Source organism: Triticum urartu, chromosome 7A (assembly GCF_056163025.1).
Source record: "Triticum urartu cultivar PI428250 chromosome 7A, HENAU_Tu73, whole genome shotgun sequence".
NCBI lineage: Eukaryota > Viridiplantae > Streptophyta > Magnoliopsida > Poales > Poaceae > Triticum > Triticum urartu.
This window is the reverse complement of record NC_141879.1, coordinates 748,864,445-748,887,567: the sequence shown is the minus strand read 5'-3', so window position 1 is coordinate 748,887,567 and position 23,123 is coordinate 748,864,445. Positions and strand designations below refer to the sequence as shown.

General features: G+C 44.5%; 1 protein-coding gene across 1 annotated transcript; it reads right to left on the bottom strand.

Moving 5' to 3' along the window:
* Positions 1-17,538: 17,538 nt before the first annotated feature.
* Positions 17,539-18,363, bottom strand: LOC147962762 (uncharacterized). The gene has a single exon (XM_087537682.1). It carries the CDS (start codon positions 18,361-18,363, stop codon positions 17,539-17,541), a length of 825 nt encoding a protein of 274 aa, XP_087393808.1.
* Positions 18,364-23,123: the final 4,760 nt, after the last annotated feature.

The window sequence follows — 23,123 nt, the reverse complement described above, 5'->3', positions numbered from 1 at the left end:
TGGCTGCTCTATAATAAACTCATGAAGAGGCCCCGGAGTATGACGTATATGCTCCTACCCACAAGAAACTTTTTCAGCGGTCTAGTATCGGTCAAGGCTCTAACATGAAACTTGTTTGCAAAACTTGCAGTTGAAGGCATAGTCCACTGTTCAAGTTGTGAACGAGTATAGCATGGAATTCTAGGTGGAAGTTCAACTTAACGGTCTTTACCGAAACACCGATATATAAACAATTTTTTTTGGAACCATAGGCAAACTTGAGATGCCTCTGGGATCTTGTGGGGGTTGTTAGAATTATTGTGATTAGACAATCTGTTACATCCCATAAATTCTATGAAAATTTCATAGGCCCATGTGGCACGTTCATGCATTACAAGAAATAAGCCGGAAATTTTTGTGCTAGTGGAAAATGAAACCAAATGGTTGTGAATGTTGTCATTCATCTCCCCATTGATAGCATCAATGTTTTGGTTTCGGTTTCATTTGTCCATTAGTAAATTGGTTTCTTCATTCCCTCTGTGCTAGCATATTTTTGTCATTCAAGAAGTTGAAATGATTGGCCTACTAATGGAAGGTGAAACTGACCACTTAATAGGATTTTAGTGCATCTGTTTCTCTTCTCCTTAATGGGAATCAGTGTGTACATTTTCAGTTTCATCTCATCATGCCTATAAGAGGTTTCTCCTCTTGACAACGAGATACACAACACGTCACCTCATTCCAGAGCATTGCGCCGCTTATCTCTTTCACATCTCGCTTCCCGGCGTGCACCGAGGAGTGAGACAGCAGGCCTCCGAAAATCCGCCTCTTGTGATCCGGCATGGGACAGGGGCGATCAGATTTTTAGGGAGCACTTCCGCGTGATTGTTGGATCCATGTTCATTGTGGATGTGATTGACGACGAGTTCTCAACGACGACTTCTTCCCCAAAGTCGACGACCTCTTTGACGACATGATGAACGACGCATCGACTTCCGCTTCTGCTGCTCCATATGTCATGTTATCCTCTCTATTAGGTTTAGTGTTTGGAGTATTACTAGTAGCAATCGATGTAAATATGATGTCTTTTCTTTATGATTTCGATTGCATGAGTAGTTTCAACAATCAGTTGCATGTCTCAATTATTCTCTCTATCATGTTAATCATGTTTTATCAATTGTTTTTCTAGATTAAACTTAACAGAAAAATGCCTAATTATTCAACATTTTCTGCATGTTGTGTAGGCTGGACAAATCGAGGATGCTTGATTATGATTTGGTTAATGAGTCGGGGATCCACTACACGGTGGAGGTACGAGGTTGTAGGTTGAGATAAAAATGGTTCTGGTTGTCTACTATCCAGACCAAGTTCTTTTTTTCTTGATTTCGCTTTTTCCCTGGATGGGCGGGAAGAACATGTTTCTGATAAATCTCATAGATTTCAGTTTTTTGTGTGAAAGTATTCAAACAGTTTTGTATTTATATATTTTTTGCATCAAAATATATAATACTCAACATGATGAACATAGAGTGAGCTCACAAATCAACTTCTGCCCGTGAAGGTGCGGGTCCGAATCCCTGTTGTAGCAATATTATCTACGTGCCGTTTCAAGCTCAAAAATAGAAAGAATAAATTGTATGAGAATTGAGTTTTGACTCCCCTCATGATATATTGCAGGGTGAAGTTGGGCCACTCACATGTGGGCCTAGATGTCGGATGTCCTACATGTCACATGTACACAAAGAACATGTACCATAATATTTTTATTAGCAGCTAGTAGAGTGCTACATATATATTCAAAACAGTACTCCCTCCCTCTCACGAAACTTTTTTTTATTTTGGGAGTGATGGAGTACTACTAAGTACGTATAGCAGTAGCGTGTGTAAGCCCGCGCTACTGCTAACCTTTAGTTGTAGCGTCGTATCAGTAGCGCGGGTCCCCGTACTACTGCTAGTCTTTTCCCTACACTAGTAGAACAGGGGCCTATTGTCCCGGTTGGTGAGGGCCTTCAGTCCCGGTTCATGAACCGGGACTAAAGGGCGCGGCCACGTGGAGCTCCACCTTTAGTCCCGGTTGGTAACACCAACCGGGACTAAAGGAAATTTTATGATTTTTTTTGAATTTTTTTTTTTGATTTTCAAATTTCTGAATTATTTTAACCTCTAGTGTAATCACCACCCCTCATCACTTCTCAATTTATCCTCTAATCACCCCTCATCATTCCAAATCATCTAACTTTTCGAACGGTCACCCATCCTCCCACTCACCCAGCCTGAGCACGCTTAACTTCCGGGTTCTATTCTCCCTCGCTCCAAGTCTGCACTTGTTGTTTTCCTGACAATACTAAGATGTCAATCCTATTAACCTTCAGGAATTTTGCTTGAGCATGAAGTGACACATTTCACTGTTTGAGTTTGAAACTATTGTGTTAAAAAACAATAATTATTTAGTAACACTAATATTTCTTAAATAATTAGTTTGACCATTGTTTGACCACAGTTTGACCAGATTTGACCAAAATTGAAATAACTAAAATAATTATTTAGTAACACTAATATACTACAATAATTAGTTTGACCATTGTTTGACCACAGTTTGCCCACTGTTTGAATATTTTTCAATTTTTTCCACTCTAGATCTTAAAAGCCCCATAACTTTTTTTCTATTAGGTTTTTGAGGATTTTGCAAATGTTTAACGGGGTTCCCCCGGTTAAATTCGGATGTAACTTTTCGAGTAGATGATTTTTCATATAAAAAACTTTTTCATCCGAGTTAGTATGCAAAAGTTATGCCCATTTTACAAATTTCAGAGAGATTTTGCAAATAAAGTCAAAATTCACATTTGCAAATTTTCCCAACAACTAGACCACATATCACATGAGAAACTTATTTTCTTTTATTTTTTTGACATTTCCATCATTTTCTTTTTTTTTTTAAAACTGAAAAGGCGATCCACAAGGGGGGGGGGGGTTAGAGTTTGAAAATGGGACCTTTAGTACCGGTTCGTGGCACGAACCGGGACTAAAGGTCTCAACCCCATTAGTCCCGGTTCGTGCCTCAAACCGGGACTAAAGGTGACCTTTAGTCCCGGTTTGAGGCACGAACCGGGACTAAAGGTCATCGCACCCTTTAGTCTCGGTTCATGTCTTAAACCGGGACTAAAGGGCCCGAGTGAACCGGGACTAATGCCTTAGCCGCACGAACCGGGACTAATGTGAATATTGCCCCATGACCATAGCCCTGTTTTCTACTAGTGCTAGTAGTGAAGGCCTTAGGGGAAAAGCAGGGGGTCTTGCTGTACATGCTCTAATGCCCCAGAAAATTCTTTAGAAACTTAATGTTCGGTCAAATAGATATATAATAAATTACGGTATCTCAATAGAGGTATGATCTTGAATTTATTGTCGTGTCATCCCCTGTTTCTCTATTGCATCGGAGATCCATAAAAAACAATGACATAAAATAAAATATCAAAAAGTTACATATTTATATTTTAGGAGTCAAAATATTTTCCTTTGGTTGAGCTAGGGCACCAGTAAGTTCGGTTACCAATAGTAACAAAAAACACTCCATACCGCTTAGCCGCAAAAGAAATGCTTTAGTCACGTGAACATCTGTTTATTTGCATACTACTCTCTTTACTTGGCTAGCTAGCTAAGAAAATACTTTCATAGTTTCTAGGTGGGATGATAGGTTGATCTCCCAAAATGAGAAGCCTCACTTATGTGTATGCATCTCCTTTGTCTGCAGATCAAGAACTATGAGCGGAGTACACCCGTATTTCCTGTATACCTGCAGCAGCAGCACGTCGCCGCTCCTCTTCCCGGAGCCCTCAAAATCAACAACTACATCGCCACTCCTGTGGGGGATGTCTGGGCACACCAACCGTAGTTTGTGCTCAATGTCAATCACATTTTCAAGCGACCAACCACAACTTGCTGTGACCGCAGGTAGTTGTCGCCACACCGATATCTTGAACCCCTCTATGGCGAGCAGTTTCAACAGGTTTCCATCTGGTGACGTTGCCAAGTGGAGCTTGCTTTGATTGTGAATGGTGGGTGGGAGCTTCACACGTCCCGGCGCCCCTGTGCCCACATCATATGTGAGGATTTTTTCCCTATAGTACACTAGCCAATGGATGATGCCGCCACGGAGGATCGGGGGTGTTGTACCCAATTGTGTGCATCCATGGAAAGGCAGGGTGGCTCACATGAGAAGTAATGGGCCCCCAGGTACCAGAGGAGGATGTGGCAGCATGTACTTTGATCTTCCATTCGCAGACACTGATGAAGAGCAGGTTGAAGCAGCAGTCGATTCCATCTGCGGCGGTGAGCAGGACGTACGCCTGCCGGTTGTCCCAGGTAGTCAGGCCACCTGTCGGTCTTGAGAGGAAGGTGTGACGTGTTGTTGCAGCTCTCTCACACTTTAGACGACAGTGGGAGAAAGAACGGAGGTAGAAGAAGCAGTACAAGGACAGACTATTTCCTTGGCGACGAACGCCACCGGCTGCTCGTACAGCCCCGAGTCTAGCTCAGCTCCAACTGCCTCACCGCTTACAGGCACAAGCACAGCACTTAAGTAGTAGATGCACGCGCACAGCTCATCGGCCACACCGGCCACTAATCTATGCACCTACGCAGGACCCGGCCTCACAACCGGCCACTAACCGCACATACTCATCCACTCCTAGAAGAGCTCACCTAGCTAACTAACTCAGCCATGCATGTAGGAGTAGCAAACTTGGCCAGCACACTCGCCAACGGCCTGCTCTACGTGCCAGACTGAGTACACACGCTACACACATACGCCACGTTGCTGCGTCCCGCACGTCCCGTCCGTCCCGCGCGCCACCGACATGCCCGACGAACCCGACGAGCCCGACGGTACCAGTGTGTCCCGCCCGTTTGACTGAGTACACACGCTACACACATACGCCACGTTGCTGCGTCCCGCATGTCCCGTCCATCCCACGCGCAACCAAAACGCCCGACGAACCTGACGAGCCCGACGGCACCAGTGTGTCCCGCCCGTCCCGCGCGCATCCGACGCGCCCGACGAGCCCGACCACACACGTCGTGGCTTATTCCAACATGACGGCCCGTCATGGGATCATACACGCACAGGCCAGAGGAGCACTCGGATTCAGATTTCTTGTAAAAACCGAGGACGACGAGGCCGCCACGGGATGTCACCGGATTGTACTGGCCAAAGAGGTTGGCGGTGTGACGTGACATGCAAGGCGTCAGGTAGTCGTGGCAGAAGTGCACGGCTGCTGACGTGGCCGGGTGGACCGGATTCAGGAGCTGCATGTCATAGGGGCAGTGTTCGAGCATGGTGGAAGAGAGCTGATTTTCTGGACCATGGTGCGCCCGAACCTACGCTATGATCACTTGTGCATGGGTACTTTTAGTAAAAATCCATGAAATATTGACGTTTTTAGTAGTTTTAGTAAATGAACCTGCTGCTATAAATGCCACAAATGTGAATGGGTACTTCATGATGAAAAAACACAAAAATGTAAATAATCTGAGTGTACACAGAATGAGGAACCAGAAATAAAATAAAATAAAGCATTGGAGACTGTACCAGAACTCCAGGATGTTGAATTGTTTAACTCCTACGAATTCAAATGTAGTAGACTGATTAGCATCTTATAGGTCTCTTGATCATTTGTGCATGGTTCCTTAAACAATTTAATTAGCTCGTATCTCGAAAAAGTTGTCAGACGATGTATGGCAGTTAGTGTAGGTTTGGGTGCACCATGGTGCCAAGCAACATTTTCGCTGGCTAACGCACCTTGGTGACCAAATCGTCTCCTACGACATGAGTACGGGGATGCCGAGATCAATGAAGCTCCCGCCCACCAACCACAAAGCAAGACAGGTCCACTTGGCAACATCATCAGATGGGAACCTATTGAAATTGCTCACCATAGAGGGGTACAAATTATGTGTGTGGCTGCAAATTCCCACATTACGAGCAGATGGTGGTAGTGGTGATTGGTCGCTGGAAAATGTGATTGATATTGAGGAGAAAATATGGCACGTGTGCCCAAACATCCCTCTTGGCGCGGGCACTGATGTAGTTGTCGAATTTGACCGCTATGGGAATAGGACCGGCGACGTGATTCTGCTGCGGGTACAACGGAAGTATCACAATAGTGAGCTCCTAATTCTTGATTTGAAGACAAATGATATGCATGTACATACGGGAGGCTTAAGGTTGTTGGAGATCGACTTATTGTATCACCTACAAACCATGAAAGTGTTTTCCTAACTACCTAGCCATGTATCGCAGGACATGCTACAAATGCATTTCGAACTAAATATTACCTTTGTATTCCATCATTCATGCTATTTAGTTGTTATTTATAAATATATTTAATACATGGATGCAAGAATATTTTTGAAGGCAGGGATGCAAGAATATTTTTGAAGGCATGGATGCCAGAATATTTAATACATGGCATAAGTAACGACATAAAAAATATCGCCATTGCATGGTATAACCACTCTCGGTTGACTAGGGATTTCGCCCCGAAGCTCAGGACTAGGTGCTCGAGTAGCATCATCATCAAAGTCACTCATGTGCTCTCGCCACCACTTTTCCGAAATCTCAGCGGCCACATCTGATGCGACCGCTGCCACTGTACAACTATCCCTCTGCGTCAAGTCATCGTCCATAATTTGTATCTCACCACTGAATTCAAGCACTTGATCAAGAGAGATGAACCCTCTTAAATATTTCATTGATCACCGCCATCGTGGAGCCATAGGAGATCCCTGCAATATTGCAGTCACCACCATCCGACCAATCGGATCTAGATCGCCCCCACCAAGCCATGGACCGTAGCACCACTGGCGGCCACCGAATGTGCGGATGGCCGGCCCATTGCGGGTAGTACCGTGGGAACCAAGTGCAGCACGCCACCAGCGGAAGCCTAGCGCGAGCACGTGAACAGGCATGTATTGTTGGGGCAGATTGACGAGGTGGCGGAGCTCTGGTCGCCTCCCGGAGCGGCAACGCAACGGCAGTAGCTATGCCACAGCGGATCAACACCGGCGGCGCGCCAAGCACCAGGCCCTTGATGATGAGATGAAGAACCACCACGATGGACTCATCAGATCCATGGATGTTGGAGAGGAAGAGGGAGATGGGAGTTGCGCCCATCCGATAGCCCGAGCTAGCCTTCGCCACTGCCGGTGGCGGCGGCGGAGTGGTGACTTGTGGGATCCTAGCGGTTAGGGTTGGGGGCGCCCCGTTGTCGCCCTCGAGTGACATGGGAGCGATGGGAGGAGATAAGGGAAGCGGTTCAGATGACGTACGTCGTATCGTGTCAGAGCCATCTAATTTGCTCTATGTTTCTTTGTACACTAGAAGGGTTGGGCGCGCTTTGTTGTGCCATTGGTGTAGTTGAGATTCTTAAAATATTTACTCATTTTATTTTAAAATATAATGTGTATTACTTTTTTGAAAATCCTACCTCTTTAAGTTTGATCAAATTTATTAAGAAATATATCAAAATTCGTAATATCAAATTTTTGTTATTAGAATCATGAAATGAATTTCCATAATTTTTTGGCTTAATATTGTGGATGTCAATATTTTTTGCTCTAAACTTGGTCAAAATTAAATAAATTAGACTTTCCAAAGAACTAATACCTCTTGTATTTTGGAACTGGTGGAATATTTAGTTCGGCAGGTGGGGGAGACGATGGAGTGTGTTTTATGCTTATTTATAATGTGGTTATTTGGCGGGCCTTTGATGGTGTGATTCTAATTAACTCATACTTTTGTTGGTAAATTTTTGCGTTAGTGCCTACATATACTATATGGGTGCTATAGTATCATCACAAGGTGGCTCTTCCTTTTTATAGGTGGTAAAAAGGTGCACGGAGTTGATTGACTTGAAAAATCATGGCCTGATCAAAATCGTAAACCAAATTCAAAAATGAATATCTCAATCGAATAAAAGAGCTTCAAAATTAGGGAATATGTTGGATTAAAATAATTAAATGGAAGAGCTCCTTGAGAAATTATTGACCCGGTCAAATCAGGTGATCAAGTTTTAAACTGAAGCCCTCAATTAATTGCGAGGACTTGAAAATTAGGAAGCATAGTGTATGATATAAAAGAATTAAAAGAGAGCTTTGAGAAATTGTCGACTTGGTCAAAATTTGGTGACCCAATTCCATGTGGTCACCTCTACTGATTGTGAGACCTTTTAACCTTAGGGAGCTAAGTCATATAGTAGATGTACAAGACAATTGGGCCGAAGCAATTTGGAGACTGTTTTTCAAGGTGAATATTATGGGACATCCAGCAGTGGAATATCAGAAGATTGCACTGCATGTAAGCCCTAGCAAGGCTTTAAACACAACAAACGGGCTAGGGTGCTGAATGTGTGGGTTGTTTAGTATGTTTTTGTTGTGGTCCATCAATTGTTCAGTTCCTTCTTATTTTGGTTAGATACAGTACAAATTTAGAATGGACATTGTATCTGAAGGAAACAGAGTTGTTACTGAATTACCATGATGAGTTAAAGCTATATCTGACGATGTCCATCTCTTTTTTTTGCAGTGGTGTTGCCGTCCACCAATTGTTCATTTCGGTCTTATTTTGGCTAGATGCAGTATAGAACTAGAATGAGCCAACTTTATACTATCTTGTGGTCAGAAAACTATATTTTCTGAAGGAAACATAGTATTTACTGAATTGCGATCATTACTGCTGTTTTGTTTGTACTCCCTCCCTCCCATAATTTAAGAGCATTTTTGACACTACAGTAAACTTCAAGTCTTGGCATCCGTCATAGGGATGTGGTGCATTCAAAAATTGAGATACATGTTAGTATTGTAAAGTGAGAAATGAAGGACATGTATTCAGAAACCCTGGGGTTTGCAGCACCACACGGGGAAGCATCAGGAGCTACGGCGTGCTACTCCATGAGTTTGTGCGATAGGCAGAAACGTCTTACCTCGTATGAGGGGACGTGTTGCGTGTTATATAGCAGGGGCGCAATAACCCTGAGGCGCATACAATCGGTTGGAGAGAATCCAAGTTACATCTTGAGGAAGAAGAAAAGGAGGAGATAGACCTAGCTAGTTACAACAGATAAGAATCCGGCTAACTACCTCCTAACTAACTATCACGTATATCTCAGATCTCTCCTGTCACGTTACAAAGTACATGCGCCATATATGTATTGTGTTTAACACCCTCCCTTAATCACAACTTGGACAAGTTGAGATTATGTTTGAAGTCTTCAAAGCTTCGTACAGGCAAGGCCTTTGTGAAACCATCTGCAACTTGATCCCTGGAATGCACAAAGCGAATGTCAAGTTGTTTCTGAGCAACCCTTTCTCTGACAAAGTGGAAATCAATCTCTATATGCTTTGTTCTTGCATGAAAACTAGATTTGCAGAAAGATAGGTGGCACCAAGATTATCACACCATAAACATGGAGCTTGTGTACTCTTAACACCGAGCTCCTTTAACATAGACTGAACCCATATTATTTCTGCTGTAGCATTTGCCAATGCTTTATACTCTGCTTCTGTACTTGATCTAGAGACAGTAGCTTGTTTACGTGCACACCATGAAATCAGGTTAGGTCCAAAAATATTGCAAACCGACTAGTTGATCGTCTATCATCTAGGCAGTCTTCCCAGTCAGAATCAGAAAAAGCACTGACAAGACTGGAGGATGATTTGCTGAAGTTCAACCCAATGCTCAAGGTGTTTTTGATGTATCTGCCTATACATTTTGCAGCTGTCAGATGAACAGTAGTTGGTGCATGAAGAAACTGACATACTTTGTTAACAGCAAAAGAAATATCAGGCCTAGTAAGAGTAAGATATTGCAATGCTCCTACCAAACTTCTGTATTTTGTACTGTCCCCTTGATTCAAGAGTGTTCCTTCTGTAAGATATAATTTTTCTGAGCTGTATAAGGGAGTAGGTGAGGGTTTACAACCTTGCAAACCAGCCTTTTTTACCAGATCAGTTGCATACTTTTCTTGAGAGAGATGAAGTCCTTCTTTGTGTCTCTTCACCTCAATTCCAAGAAAATAGTGCAAGTCTCCAAGATCTTTCAAGGCAAAATCTGTACTTAAATCCTTCAACAGTCCTGTAATGGCTTCATTAGATGAGCTTGTTACAATAATATCATCAACATAGATGAGAACAAAGATGCAAGTATTGGACTTGTTGTAGATAAACAAGGAGGTGTCAGATTTTGATGGAACAAACCCAAGCGTCTGCATTTTATGACAAAGGCGAGAATAACATGCCCTTGGAGCTTGCTTCAACCCATATAGTGCCTTGTCCAGTTTGCACACATATGAAGGAACACTTTTGCTTTCAAACCCAGGTGGTTATTTCATGAACACTTCCTCTTCCAGAACACCATGAAGAAACGCGTTCTGAACATCTAACTGTCTAAGGCTCCAGCCTCTAGAGAAAGCTATAGATAAAACAAGACGGATGGTAGCAGCTTTTACAACTAGACTAAAAGTGTCCTTATAGTCTATACCATACCATTGTTTGAAACCCTTTGCAACGAGCCTAGCCTTATAATGATCAATGGTTCCATCAGATTTTCTTTTAATTCTGAATACCCACTTGCAATCAATAAAATTCTTACCATGTTGTGGAGGAACCAAGTGCCATGTTTTGTTTTTCTTTAGAGCCATGTACTCTTCATGCATAGCTTTTCTCCATTTGTCATCACTAAGTGCTTCTGCTACTGTATTTGGTTCACCTGGTTCTCCTGTGGAACAGATCATGCCATACTTAGTCATGTGTTTGTAATTAGCAGGTTTTCTCACACCTTTTTGTAGCCGAGTGCATCTCGGAGATGAGGGAGGTAAATCTGTAGCTGCAGAAGATCCAGCATGCTGCACAGGAGATCCCGAGACCAAATCAGCATCGGAGTCAGCGGACGCGGGGCCAGTCTGATCTTCTGTGGCCAGCATCCGCGATTCAGCCTTTGCGGTAGCCGCAGAAGATCCCGGCCGCTCATCACGCGCCGATGATTGCAGATCAGGGTGGAGTTCCGCGCCGGTCGGTTGGGTGGCGCGCGTAGGAATATCTCCGCCGGATCCCGCGCCCCCTCTGGGGCCCGCTTCAGTGGAGCGTGTCGGGGGCCGCCGCTTGTAGCACACGGGCTGGCCGCGGAAACGCGCACCGCTCGGGCCAGCGGCTGCACGCCACGTGTCTTCCGTGGGTTCGGAGCCGGAGCGTGTGCCCGCAGGAGCTGCGCCCTCGCCTGCGCCCGCGGATCCTGAGGGGAATCCTGCAGCAGCTGCGCCCTCGCCTGCAGCTGCGGATCCCGGGGAGGATCTGATTTCCTGACGCGGAATGGATCCCGAGGAGAATCTGTCTCCTGGTTCGGAACATGTGAAATAAGGCCCAATTTTTCCGTTTGGGCCGTTTTCAACTTCATTTTCTTCGCTGTTTCCTCCTGTTTCATCAGCACACACTTCATGTTTGCCATTAGTAAGGTTAGTCAACAATGGATCATTAATATTGTTCCCCCCATGATCAAAACTAGTGAGGTGAGGTGGCAAAAGAAGAATTTCTTTTCGAAGTAGTGCGCCGGCATTTGGATGAAGATCAGCAAAGGGAAATTTGGTTTCGTCAAAAACCACATCTCTAGAGATATAGACACGGCTAGTAGAGACGTCAAGACATTTTACACCCTTGTGTTGGGCACTATAGCCAAGAAACACACATTGTGTGGATCGAAACATGAGTTTGCGGTTATTACAAGGACGGAGATTTGGCCAACATGCGCATCCAAAAACACGAAGAGATTTATAATCTGGTTTGGTGTGGAGAAGCCTTTCAACAGGAGTTTAATTGTTGATGACGCGACTAGGGAGCATATTGATTATGTGAACAGCCATGAGGAAGGCTTCATCCCAGAATTTTAGAGGCATAGAAGCTCCGGCTAGAAGAGCAAGCCCAACCTCAACTATGTGGCGGTGCTTGCGTTTGGCCGAGCCATTTTGTTGGTGAGCGTGAGGGCATGACACGTGATGTGAAATACCGAGAGTTTGGAAGAAGGAATTGAGTTTCTCGTATTCCCCTCCCCAATCAGATTGTACAGCAATGATTTTGCTGTCAAACTTGCGTTCGACAAGAGCTTGAAAGTTTTGGAAAACTTAAAAAACCTCGGATCGTTTCTTGAGAAGATAGATCCAGGAGAATTTGCTATAGTCATCAATAAAGCTAACATAGTATGTGTGTCTACCAACAGAACTGGGGGCCGGACCCCAGACATCAGAAAAAATTAATTGCAATGGTTTTGTGGAGACACTAGTGGATATAGGATAAGGTAACTGATGGCTTTTAGCTCTTTGAAAGGAATCACAAATTGTTTCATCATGACGCTCACCAACAAACGGGAGCTTATTCTTCCTAAGTAATCTCTCAACTAAAGAAAAAGAAGCATGTCCTAATCGATCGTGCCACCGTGTTGATGAGACCTTGACAACACCATAGACTTGTTTATTGAACCTCCTATGCTCCGGAATCAACGGGTAAAGCCCTCAAACACATCTACCTCAATAGAGGATTTTCCTTGTTGCCTGATCCTTGATCAAAAAGAAATAGGAATGAAATTCGAGAAACACATGATTATCAATGGCAATTCTATGAACGGAAAGGAGGTTTTTATTGGCACTAGGGACATGCAAAATTATCTTAAGATGGATGCTACGTTTATGGGTACTAAATATTGAATGACCAATGTGACGTATTTTCATACCTTCTCCACTGGCTGTGTGGATCTGATCTTTTCCACGGTATTTTTCCTTCATTGTGACTTTTTCAAGTTCACTTGTGATATGGTTTGTGGCGCCGCTGTCAACATACCAATTGGTGTCAACCCCGTAGGAGCCTTCTGCAGCCGCGGCGATTTTGTCCTCATCTTGAGGATCATCGTCATCCTCCTCGTAGCGGTACCAGTAGTCTTTGGCTGTGTGGCCCACCTTGCCACAAATCTGACAGCGTGGAGTGTCCGGGCGAGTCCTGCCAGAGCCACCACCGCGACGCCCTCTGCTGCCAGATCGCCCGCCGCCACCTGCCACGAGAGGAACTCCACCGCGACGCCCTCTGCTGACCTCCCCCTGCCATGAGAGGAGCCACGCGAACGAGAGCCACCACCACGCCCACGAGACGCAGCGTTGACAGAGGACTTGAAGCCGCCACTGGAGCCGCCGTGGAACTGCGCCATGCGCTGATCGAAGTTGCTGAGCATGGAGAAGAGTTCATCGAGGGAGGCAGGCGTGACGCGGACGTCCAGAGCCGAGACCAGGGGCTGGTAGTCCTGATCAAGGCCATGGAGGATGTAGGAGATGAGTTCATAGTCTTGAATCGGCTTGCCGGCCGCCGCCAGTTCATCAGCCGGTCCGCGCATAGTGGCGAAGTAGGATGCAATGGACTGGTTCCCCTTCTGTGCGTTGATGAGGGAAGTGCGGATGTTGTTGACGCGGCTGAGGGACTGGGACGAATACATGTTCGCCAGCGTTGTCTAGAGCGCCTGCGCCGTGGTGACCGTGGTCACCGTGATGAGCACCTCTTTGGAGAGGTTGGCCAACAGGTAGCCGAGCACCTGCTGATCCTCCCTGACCCAGATAGGGTGGAGAGGGTTGGGCGTGATTGTCTCCTTGCCGTCCTTGTCCTTGGTGGAGAGGAGCTTGGCTGGTTCCGGCGAGGTGCCGTCGACGAGGCCGAAGACACCGGCGCCACGCAGTTGCGGCGTGATCTGCGTGCGCCACAGCACGTAGTTCGTGCGGGACAACTTCTCGGTGACCTGGCCATTGAGGCTAGGTTGGAAGGTGCCGGAGGAGGAGGAGGAAGACATGGCTAGGCACGATTGGAATCGGTAGGGTTTTAGATTGGAAGAGAGAGGGCTCTGATTACCATGTGCGATAGGCAGAAACGTCTTACCTCGTATGAGGGGACGTGTTGCGTGTTATATAGCAGGGGCGCAATAACCCTGAGGCGCATACAATCGGTCGGAGAGAATCCAAGTTACATCTTGAGGAAGAAGAAAAGGAGGAGATAGACCTAGCTAGTTACAACAGATAAGAATCCGGCTAACTACCTCCTAACTAACTATCACGTATATCTCAGATCTCTCCTGTCACGTTACAAAGTACATGCGCCATATATGTATTGTGTTTAGCAGAGTTCATAAAGCATCAGGAGCCCGGGATGGGAACCGCCCGAGGGCAAAGCAGAAGTTGTTGGACTGTGAAGCCATATCAAGTCGTGAACCCAATTGCTTCGGCGCATCCTTCTGATATGCTAGCTAGGCAAAGAGTGGCACAAATCCCACATCACGTTCCTTTGGGCCATTACATTCTCAATTTCCCTGACCCGACCATAACCTCATCCCAGGAAGTGGTGCTCCATACGCTACTGTGTGACAGTGAACGCTCCGACTGAGACATTGCTCCACCTCTCGATCCAATTGCGTTCCCTAGCTCATCTGCTTTGCTTGCTTCTCTTCACCGATGGGGAAGGGATACTTTGCTTTGCTTGTCTTCACTGGTGGGAATGTGAATGGTATGCTTTGCTTTGCTTCTCTTCGCTTCTCTCCACTGGTGGGAATGGGATGCTCCAGTTGCCAACTTGCCCCCATATGCACATGGTGAAGATCATATTATCTGAACTGCTACTGTCTGGTGGTGGCTTGGCTGCTGTGAAACTGTATCTGCGCTGCTCTGCACTTATAGGAGAGAAGGAAGGAAGGAAGTAGTGTGTAGTAATCTTGATACTATTTATTCATAACATGGTGAAGAACATATCATCTTCACTGCCTGGCAAGTAGATGTATTGCCTCGACCACATTCCAAGACAGTTTGGCGTTGTAATCCTTTCTCTGTAGTGTATGTAGTCCTAGCTCCTTGTATGGAATGAAAAATAAAGAAAAGGCAATCAAAAAAAAAATCAAATATGCTTCCCAAAGGTAAAGCAGCAGCACACTGAAAACTAAAGGTCCTTCCATCCTCATCTTTAGGCTCATCCCGGTGCATTGCATCATATCACTATCTCAACATTTCTATGTCATATAAGAACAATTTTGATACAACTGGCACAATGCATAATATCTTGGTGTTGTCTCTTAAAAACACAAGATGTATGCCCCAAAAATATATATGGTTTTTTAGTCTTGGAGAAAAATTTATTGTGCCCGACCATCACTAGCTGAATGAAAATAGATTGTTCGCTAATATGACATTGGTATATTCACAAACAAATAAGTTAGAAAAAAGGTGTCTAACAAAAAAATGTTAAAAATTGGGTGTGCATACTACGTGCAACTTGTAAATGTGGGGATTGAAATATGAATACTTGGGATGAAGTTGTACATACATCATACTTATCATCTTATCTCCAACACCATGGAGAAGATAAACCTGGCTAAAGGTCTATCTTAGTGAACCAGACGACTATATTGCTTCCTATCAATCTTGTATCGCAAAATATATATGAAGCTCCTGTTGAAATTATATTAACCAAAGTCCATACATATTTCCACAAAGTTGCATTCAACACCATAAGTTGCTAGATAAGAACCATCTTTCACGGGCTAGTGTTACTTGCCTCCACGGTTGCCCCTTCTAGCCTGCTAATATCAAAGGTCCTCCACTGCTGCGGCTAGCTTTTGGTGCCTCATTGCACACTATTGGCATGGTCCGGGCTTTCTCCCTAATGTTGAATATGGTGGGTGAAGCAACATTTGATTTGCAAGATACGTGTGAATACATTTGTCCTGATTACCAACCAAAGTCATCAATTGTCGCCAGTGTCACATCGAATACTACTTGATTTTCCACCGATTGGCACGTTGTCCATATCATAACGTAACACATCTACCTATAAATTGCAGCGAGCAACATCCATTCAACAAGCACCTCTCAACACAAAAACAATAAACTTAGCTAGGTAACAAGGCAGGTAGCAACATCAGTAGGAGGCAATGGAGGGCAAGAGGATGCTCACTGGCACTACCACTTTGATGTTGATCATGTGCATGCTCATCTTGAGCCTCGCTGTCAACTCAGCCACAGCGCCAGAGTGTGACTGCTGCATAAGTGCCCAGGCAAAAGCATGTTGTTTTGTAATGTCGCTGTTCAGAATCATTTAATCTCTCTGTAATATGTGATAAATAGTTGTAATGAAACTGAGCTGATCAATACAACTATTGGCAATGTGTTGACATTACCTATTGTTTGACTGGCTGTCATGTAATTATTAGCATGAATGATTTGGACAAATACTTTAGCAGCTCTGCACTGCTGTATACTTGATGACAGTTGTATATTGTACAGCTCAATTTTATGTATGCATAATCGGATATGGTATCTCATGCGCTTTAATTCTTGATGTGAGCAGGTGGAAGGGAATTAAACTAGCCGGTAGGCCGTGCAGTTTTAAAAGAAGGATCTCTCTCATCCTGCTGCACAGCTTGGTTACATCAGATTGGATGCGTGAATGCAGTGCAGGCCCTTGATGGCAATGGAGCCAACCAAAAGCAATAATTTGTGTTGTTGTAATCTTGCAAAGACAAGTACTGTGTGTATCGAAAATTATCGGCGGTAGTAACATTTTGTGTTGGGAGAAGAACTAGATCAAGAGATGATAGTACGTCTTGTGACAATAGTTCACACCACAGTGGATTTGTGCTGCATTTTGTATATGGCAGATTCATTCATACTGATTGACTAGTGTCCCAAAAGTACTTGGTGAGCTGCTGCAGCTGTTGGAGGCTGAAGCGATGCTGGATCGGCAAATTTGTTTCATAGGTTTTTCATCTCCATATCTTTGGTAAGGATAAGTGGTGTGCATTTTATATGATTATATCACTGCCACCAAACTTTGATGCTGTTGAGAGAATAATTAATGATATAGCTGCGTGGAGACTGCAGTCTATTTGCGATTTCTATTTATCCTTCAGTTGCTTGATGTATAACCTAAAGAATTCCCAGACATTCATTCGGTTATAGTAAGTTAGTCCTGTATTTAGGTTTATACAAGACATGGTGTCCAGTCATACTTCATTCAGTTGTAGCAGTTTTTAGTGTTGGCTATCCTTACTGATTTGGGAAGATGACAGTGTAGAGTGTTGGTGATAGTTGATTAACTGATTTGGGACTTGGACATGCTCAGCAACTGCTTCTAGAATAGTCCTAGGAGAAGGTATCTAGTGCTGCATGGATTTTAATTTTCAATATACCTTTGTGATAGTCTGTTCATGTGATAGGTCAAAATAAGATAAAATATCAAGTTGTAAAGAATCAATCGATAAAGGTGAAAAATCCATTTGTAACCTACCCTGACCCTCCTTACTTGTTAGCTAGTTAGGAAAAAAAAATCATGCTTTGTAGATGAGATGCTAGGTCGATCTCCAAGAACATGGATCCCCACTCTCGCCTATGTATCTCCTTCGTCTCCAAATCAAGAACTACACAAAACCCACTACATATCTGTAGCAGAACCATGTCGTCGGTCCACTCCCCAAATTCCTTAAACTCAGCTAGTACATCAAGGCCATCTCCAACAAGGAGGTCTGGGTAAGGATTTGTTTGCCCTCACGTCATAGGTAAGGATTTGTTTGCCCTGCTCTACCAGCCAGTGGACGACCCCGCCACGGAGGATGGTAGGGTCGTCGTCGCCATGAAACGACCGCCATGGGGAGTCATGATGGTTTGCATAAGTGACTGTCTCCCAAGTACGAGAGGAGGATCTGGCAGTGTGTACTTCGATGCTCCACATGCTGAGAGCAACGAAAAGCAGAATAAAGGAGCAGCCGATGCCATCCGCAGCGGTGAGAAGGACGTATTCCAGAACAGTGGTAATGCTAACCTGGACATGTGGCAGTTTTGGGAGGATGGCGGTGTGGCCTGTCATGGGGTTGTACACACACAAGTCAAAGTGGTTCTTGTACTTTTGTCTTGTTTCTACATGTTGGTGGCGAAGGACGATGGGTCCGCCACCGGATGTCACCATGCTGTATTGGCCAAGGGGGCGAGCCAAGCGGCGTGAAATGAAGGGCGAGAGGTGGTCATGATAGAAGGACTCTGCAGCGGGCGTGACCGGGTGGACCAGAGTGAGAGCCCAGTCGTCATAGCTAGAGATGTCGGCGAGGATCAAGGGACCCACATGTTGAGTGACACGGCGGATGAACGACGGGCTTATGATGCCACGGCGGAGATGCTTGCAAGCGGCGGCACAACGAACAAGCGTGAAAAGGTCGGTGCGCGCCATGATCTCAAGTATGAGATCAGCTGGGAGCGATAATGGTGCAGCTATATCCGGCGCAGGTGTCGCCGCACATATGTTGCTTCGTCGCCTTTTCCGTGGCGCCATCGGTCCTGTGTGTTTGAGACTTTGACTTTGAGTCGGGAGGTCTTGGCATGTTATATAACAAGCTAGCCAGGAACGTTCGATCTGACATACGTACTATACTATGTACGTCAATTCCAGCTGCAAGGCCCCGTTAATATTGCGTCAAGACGAATTCGTGTGGGGAACGGAGATCGCTGCCAGATCGGATCGGACTCGGTCGAGAACCCCAACCGGACAAGGCCGAGTGCGACCGAGCCGAGCCAGCCGCCGGAGTATGATCGACCAGCTAAAGACCCATCCAGTGGTGCACATGCGGGCGTTGGTGGCGTCAACATGACGTCGTGGGCATGCTGAATTGGTGACCCGCACGTACGTAGACTTCGATCTCTAGCTACATGCAAGCATGGTGACCGGCTTAACCTACTCAGGTCCAGGCGAGTCGGCGAAGCCCTCATCGTCGATACCAACTCCCTCGAAAGCAGGACATAGGTATGACAAGACCTGCTTCGGTACACCCCCTCTCACAAAACGTATAAAGGGCAGTATGATCTTTTAACATATCGTACAAAGTTTGCTGTATATATACGAATGTATTTAGCCTGGGCGTCAATTTGTTTCTTTCGTTTTATTAAACTTCAGAAAGTACATGTGCTATGTGGGATTCGAACCAACACCAGCCACCTCTAATAATTAAGCCGGCAACCACTACCATACTAAATTGGTTGTGCCATGAAACTTCTTTCCTCCTACTTATCGAGTATGACGCTAATAAAAAACACGCATTTTCCATTTGATTATTTTTTCAGTTTGGCCGTTTTTCTTTGTTCTTTTTGTTTTTTCCTTGTTTCTTTATATTTTTCTTCCTATACTTAATTCGCAGAACTTTTTAAAATTCGTTAACTTTTTCAAATTTGTGATTTTTAAATGAACTTTTTATGAACCCATGACCTTTTCTCAAATTCATGATTTTTTTAGTATTTGATTTTATTTCAAATTCATGAACTTTTTTGAGTCTGCGGTTTTATTTCAAATTTGTGAGCTTTTTAAAAATTTCATGAGCACATGGAACCTTTTTTCTGTGGTTTTATGCTTGCAACCAAACACATTGTGTACAATTTGGTACGTTCGGAAGGGCAAGTTTTGAACCACCTTTTTTCACCTCCAAACTCACTCAATTTTTTCCACACCCTGGCATCACCATGGCCAGCATGCATGTTGGTTTCTGACATTTTATGTTTTTTTATAGATTTTTTCGGTGAAGAAACCATAAAACACAAGAACGAATTCCTTCAAAGCTTGTATGGGGAATAACATTGGGCATGCCCAACTGCTAGCAAAATTTGTTGTCATTTATATTTTATATTTTATATTGATCTTTTATATTTATTGTTCCTCCTATTTCTTTTTTTTTTTTCTTTTTTTCATATTTTTTATATTTTTTCACAAAATTTGTTCACAAAGTCAATAAAGTTCTTGTTCAAAAAGATTTACAAAATTAGTTTATTCCTATCATGTTTGAGACAACATGTTTCTTGATAATAGGCGTGTGTGTATGCGTATACATGTAGGTGAAGGAAAATGCCCTAGAGGCAATAATAAATTTATTATTTATTTCCTTATTTCATGATAAATGTTTATTATTCATGCTAGAATTGTATTAACCAGAAACATAATACATGTGTGAATACATAGACAAACAGAGTGTCACTAGTATGCCTCTACTTGACTAGCTCGTTGAATCAAAAATGGTTAAGTTTCCTAGCCATAGACATGAGTTGTCATTTGATTAACGGGGTCACATCATTAGAGAATGATGTGATTGACTTGACCCATTCCCTTAGCTTAACACTTGATCGTTTAGTTTGTTGCTATTGCTTTCTTCATGACTTATAGATGTTCTTATGACTATGAGATTATGCAACTCCCGTTTACCGGAGGAACACTTTGTGTGCTACCAAACGTCACAACGTAACTGCGCGATTATAATGGTGCTCTACAGGTGTCTCCGAAGGTACTTGTTGGGTTGGTGTATTTCGAGATTAGGATTTGTCACTCCGATTGTCGGAGAGGTATCTCTGGGCCCACTAGGTAATGCACATCACTATAAGCCTTGCAAGCATTGCAACTAATGAGTTAGTTGCGGGATGATGTATTACGGAACGAGTAAAGAGACTTGCCGGTAACGAGATTGAACTAGGTATTAAGATACCGACGATCGAATCTCAGCCAAGTAACATACCGATGACAAAGGGAACAACGTATGTTGTTATGCGGTTTGACCGATAAAGATCTTCGTAGAATATGTAGGAGCCAATATGAGCATCCAGGGTCCGCTATTGGTTATTGACCGGAGACGTGTCTCGGTCATGTCTACATAGTTCTCAAACCCGTAGGGTCCGCACGCTAAAAGTTCGATGACGATTATATTATGAGTTTATGTGTTTTGATGTACCGAAGGTAGTTCGGAGTCCTGGATGAGATCGGGGACATGACGAGGAGTCTCGAAATGGTCGAGACGTAAAGATCGATATATTGGACGACTATATTCGGATATCGGAAATGTTCCGAGTGATTCGGGTATTTTTCGGAGTATCGGGAAGTTACGGGAATACGGGGAAGTAGTATTGGACTTTAATGGGACTTAGTGGGAAGGAGAGGCAGCAGCCTGACGCGCGCCCCTCCCAAGCCCAGTCCAAATTAAACAAGGGGTTTGGGGCGCGGCCCCCCTCTTTCTTCCTTGATAGCATAATAAAGGTAATGATGTTGGTACCGACGTAGGGCTTCGTTTAAGCTGCCGGACCGGACGGAGCCGCCGAGGGCCTCCCGTGCTGCCCTGTAGCCGCCGATGTCAAATCAGTGCGTGCCCTGGGCGAACACCGACGTGTGCGTCGACCACGTTTTGGGAGACGTCGCGGCCATGACCGATCACACGAGGAGCCAGATCGATCCCTTTTATACACGATCGAAAAATTCCATGGTCGGCTCCGATCGACTAATATGGATTCCAATTAGGAGTGCGTACGTGTCATGATCGCCAACGGCTCTGGATCGTTAACTTCTAGAGCAATTAATGTAAAACTTGCGTCAACCCAAGGAAGTTTTCTAGTTAATCAGAAACCATAACTCGCACGTATCGTATTTTTTTTTAAAAAAACTCGCACGTATCGGGTGAAAATAAACTCCCCAGCTGCACCTGGAAAGACAGAATTTTTTTTGTCATTATATCTACATGAAACTGGTCTCTCGACATTAAAAATGTTCTATAGCTTAAGGGCAGTAATCTGCGCCGGCGCACCGGCCCAACTTTGGGCCGGTCGACCAGCCACCGTCAGATTGGCCCGGGTGTGACCGTTAGATTAAGTCAACGCGTCCCTTTCATCCCGATCTTCTTCCCCCATGCGTCCTGCTGCATCGTCGTGCGCTGTCCGCCTCACCGCGCGTGGCCATCCGCCCATCCTACAGCGCTTGAGTCCCCACCCGCACCTCAGCTCTGCCACGCCGTCATGGCACAACCAGCTTGCCACCGCTCGCCGCACATCTCTGGGATTACAACATGACCTCCCTTGGGTCCCAGTGTCCCTTTTGTTGACGATTTGCAACTCTCTCACCGCCCTGGTTGCAGCAACAGTCCCTCGCTCGCCACTGTAGGCATGCACCACCGTTTCAAACACAAAAAAGAACGGTTACAACAAAAATTAGAGCCAATTCGAGCAAAAAATCTCAGCAGCAAAAACTACCATGGTCAAGTTGAATAAAAAGAAAAAGGCGGTTCCAGCAAAAAATTAATGTGGTTCCAGCAAAATCGAAAGACGGCGGTAGTATTTTCAGAATCTTAAACCCTAGTTTACGCGTTGCTTCGTAAGGGGCTGATTTGGATCCATATATTTCATGATATGGTTAGGTTTACCTTAATACTTTTGTTGTAGTTGCGGCTGCTTGCAATAGAGGTTAATCATAAGTGGGATGCTTGTTCAAGTAAGAACAGCACCCAAGCACCGGTCCACCCACATATCAAATTATCAAAGTATCGAACGCGAATCATATGAACGTGATGAAAACTAGCTTGACGATATTCCCATGTGTCCTCGGGAGCGCTTTTCCTATTATAAGAGTTTGTTCCGGCTTGTCCTTTGCTACAAAAGGATTTGGCCACCTTGCTGCACTTTATTTACTTTTGTTACTTGTTGCTCGTTACAATTTATCCCGTCACAAAACTATCTGTTACCACTTATTTCAGTACTTGCAGAGAATACCTTGCTGAAACCCGCTTATCATTTCCTTCCGCTCCTCGTTTGTTCGATACTCTTACTTATAGAAAGGACTACGATAGATCCCCTATACTTGTGGGTCATCAAGACTCTTTTCTGGCACCGTTGCCGAGGAGTGTAGCGCCTTTGGTAGGTGGAATTTGGTAAGGAAAAATTTATATAGTGTGCTGAAATTTACTGTCACTTGTTACTATGGAAAGTAATTCTCCGAGGGGCTTGTTTGGGGTATCTTCACCTCGTCCAGTAGAGCAAAGAGTTGCTCCTCAACCTACTGAACCTATTGAAAATGAAACTCCTTTTGAATTTCCTTCGGGTATGATGGAAAAACTGCTAGATAACCCTTTTACAGGAGATGGAACAAAGCATCCTGATGAGCACTTAATATATGTGGATGAAGTTTGTGGATTATTTAAGCTTGCAGGTATACCCGATGATGTTGTTAAGAAGAAGGTCTTCCCTTTATCTTTGAAGGGAGACGCATTGATATGGTATATGCTATGTGATGATATGAGA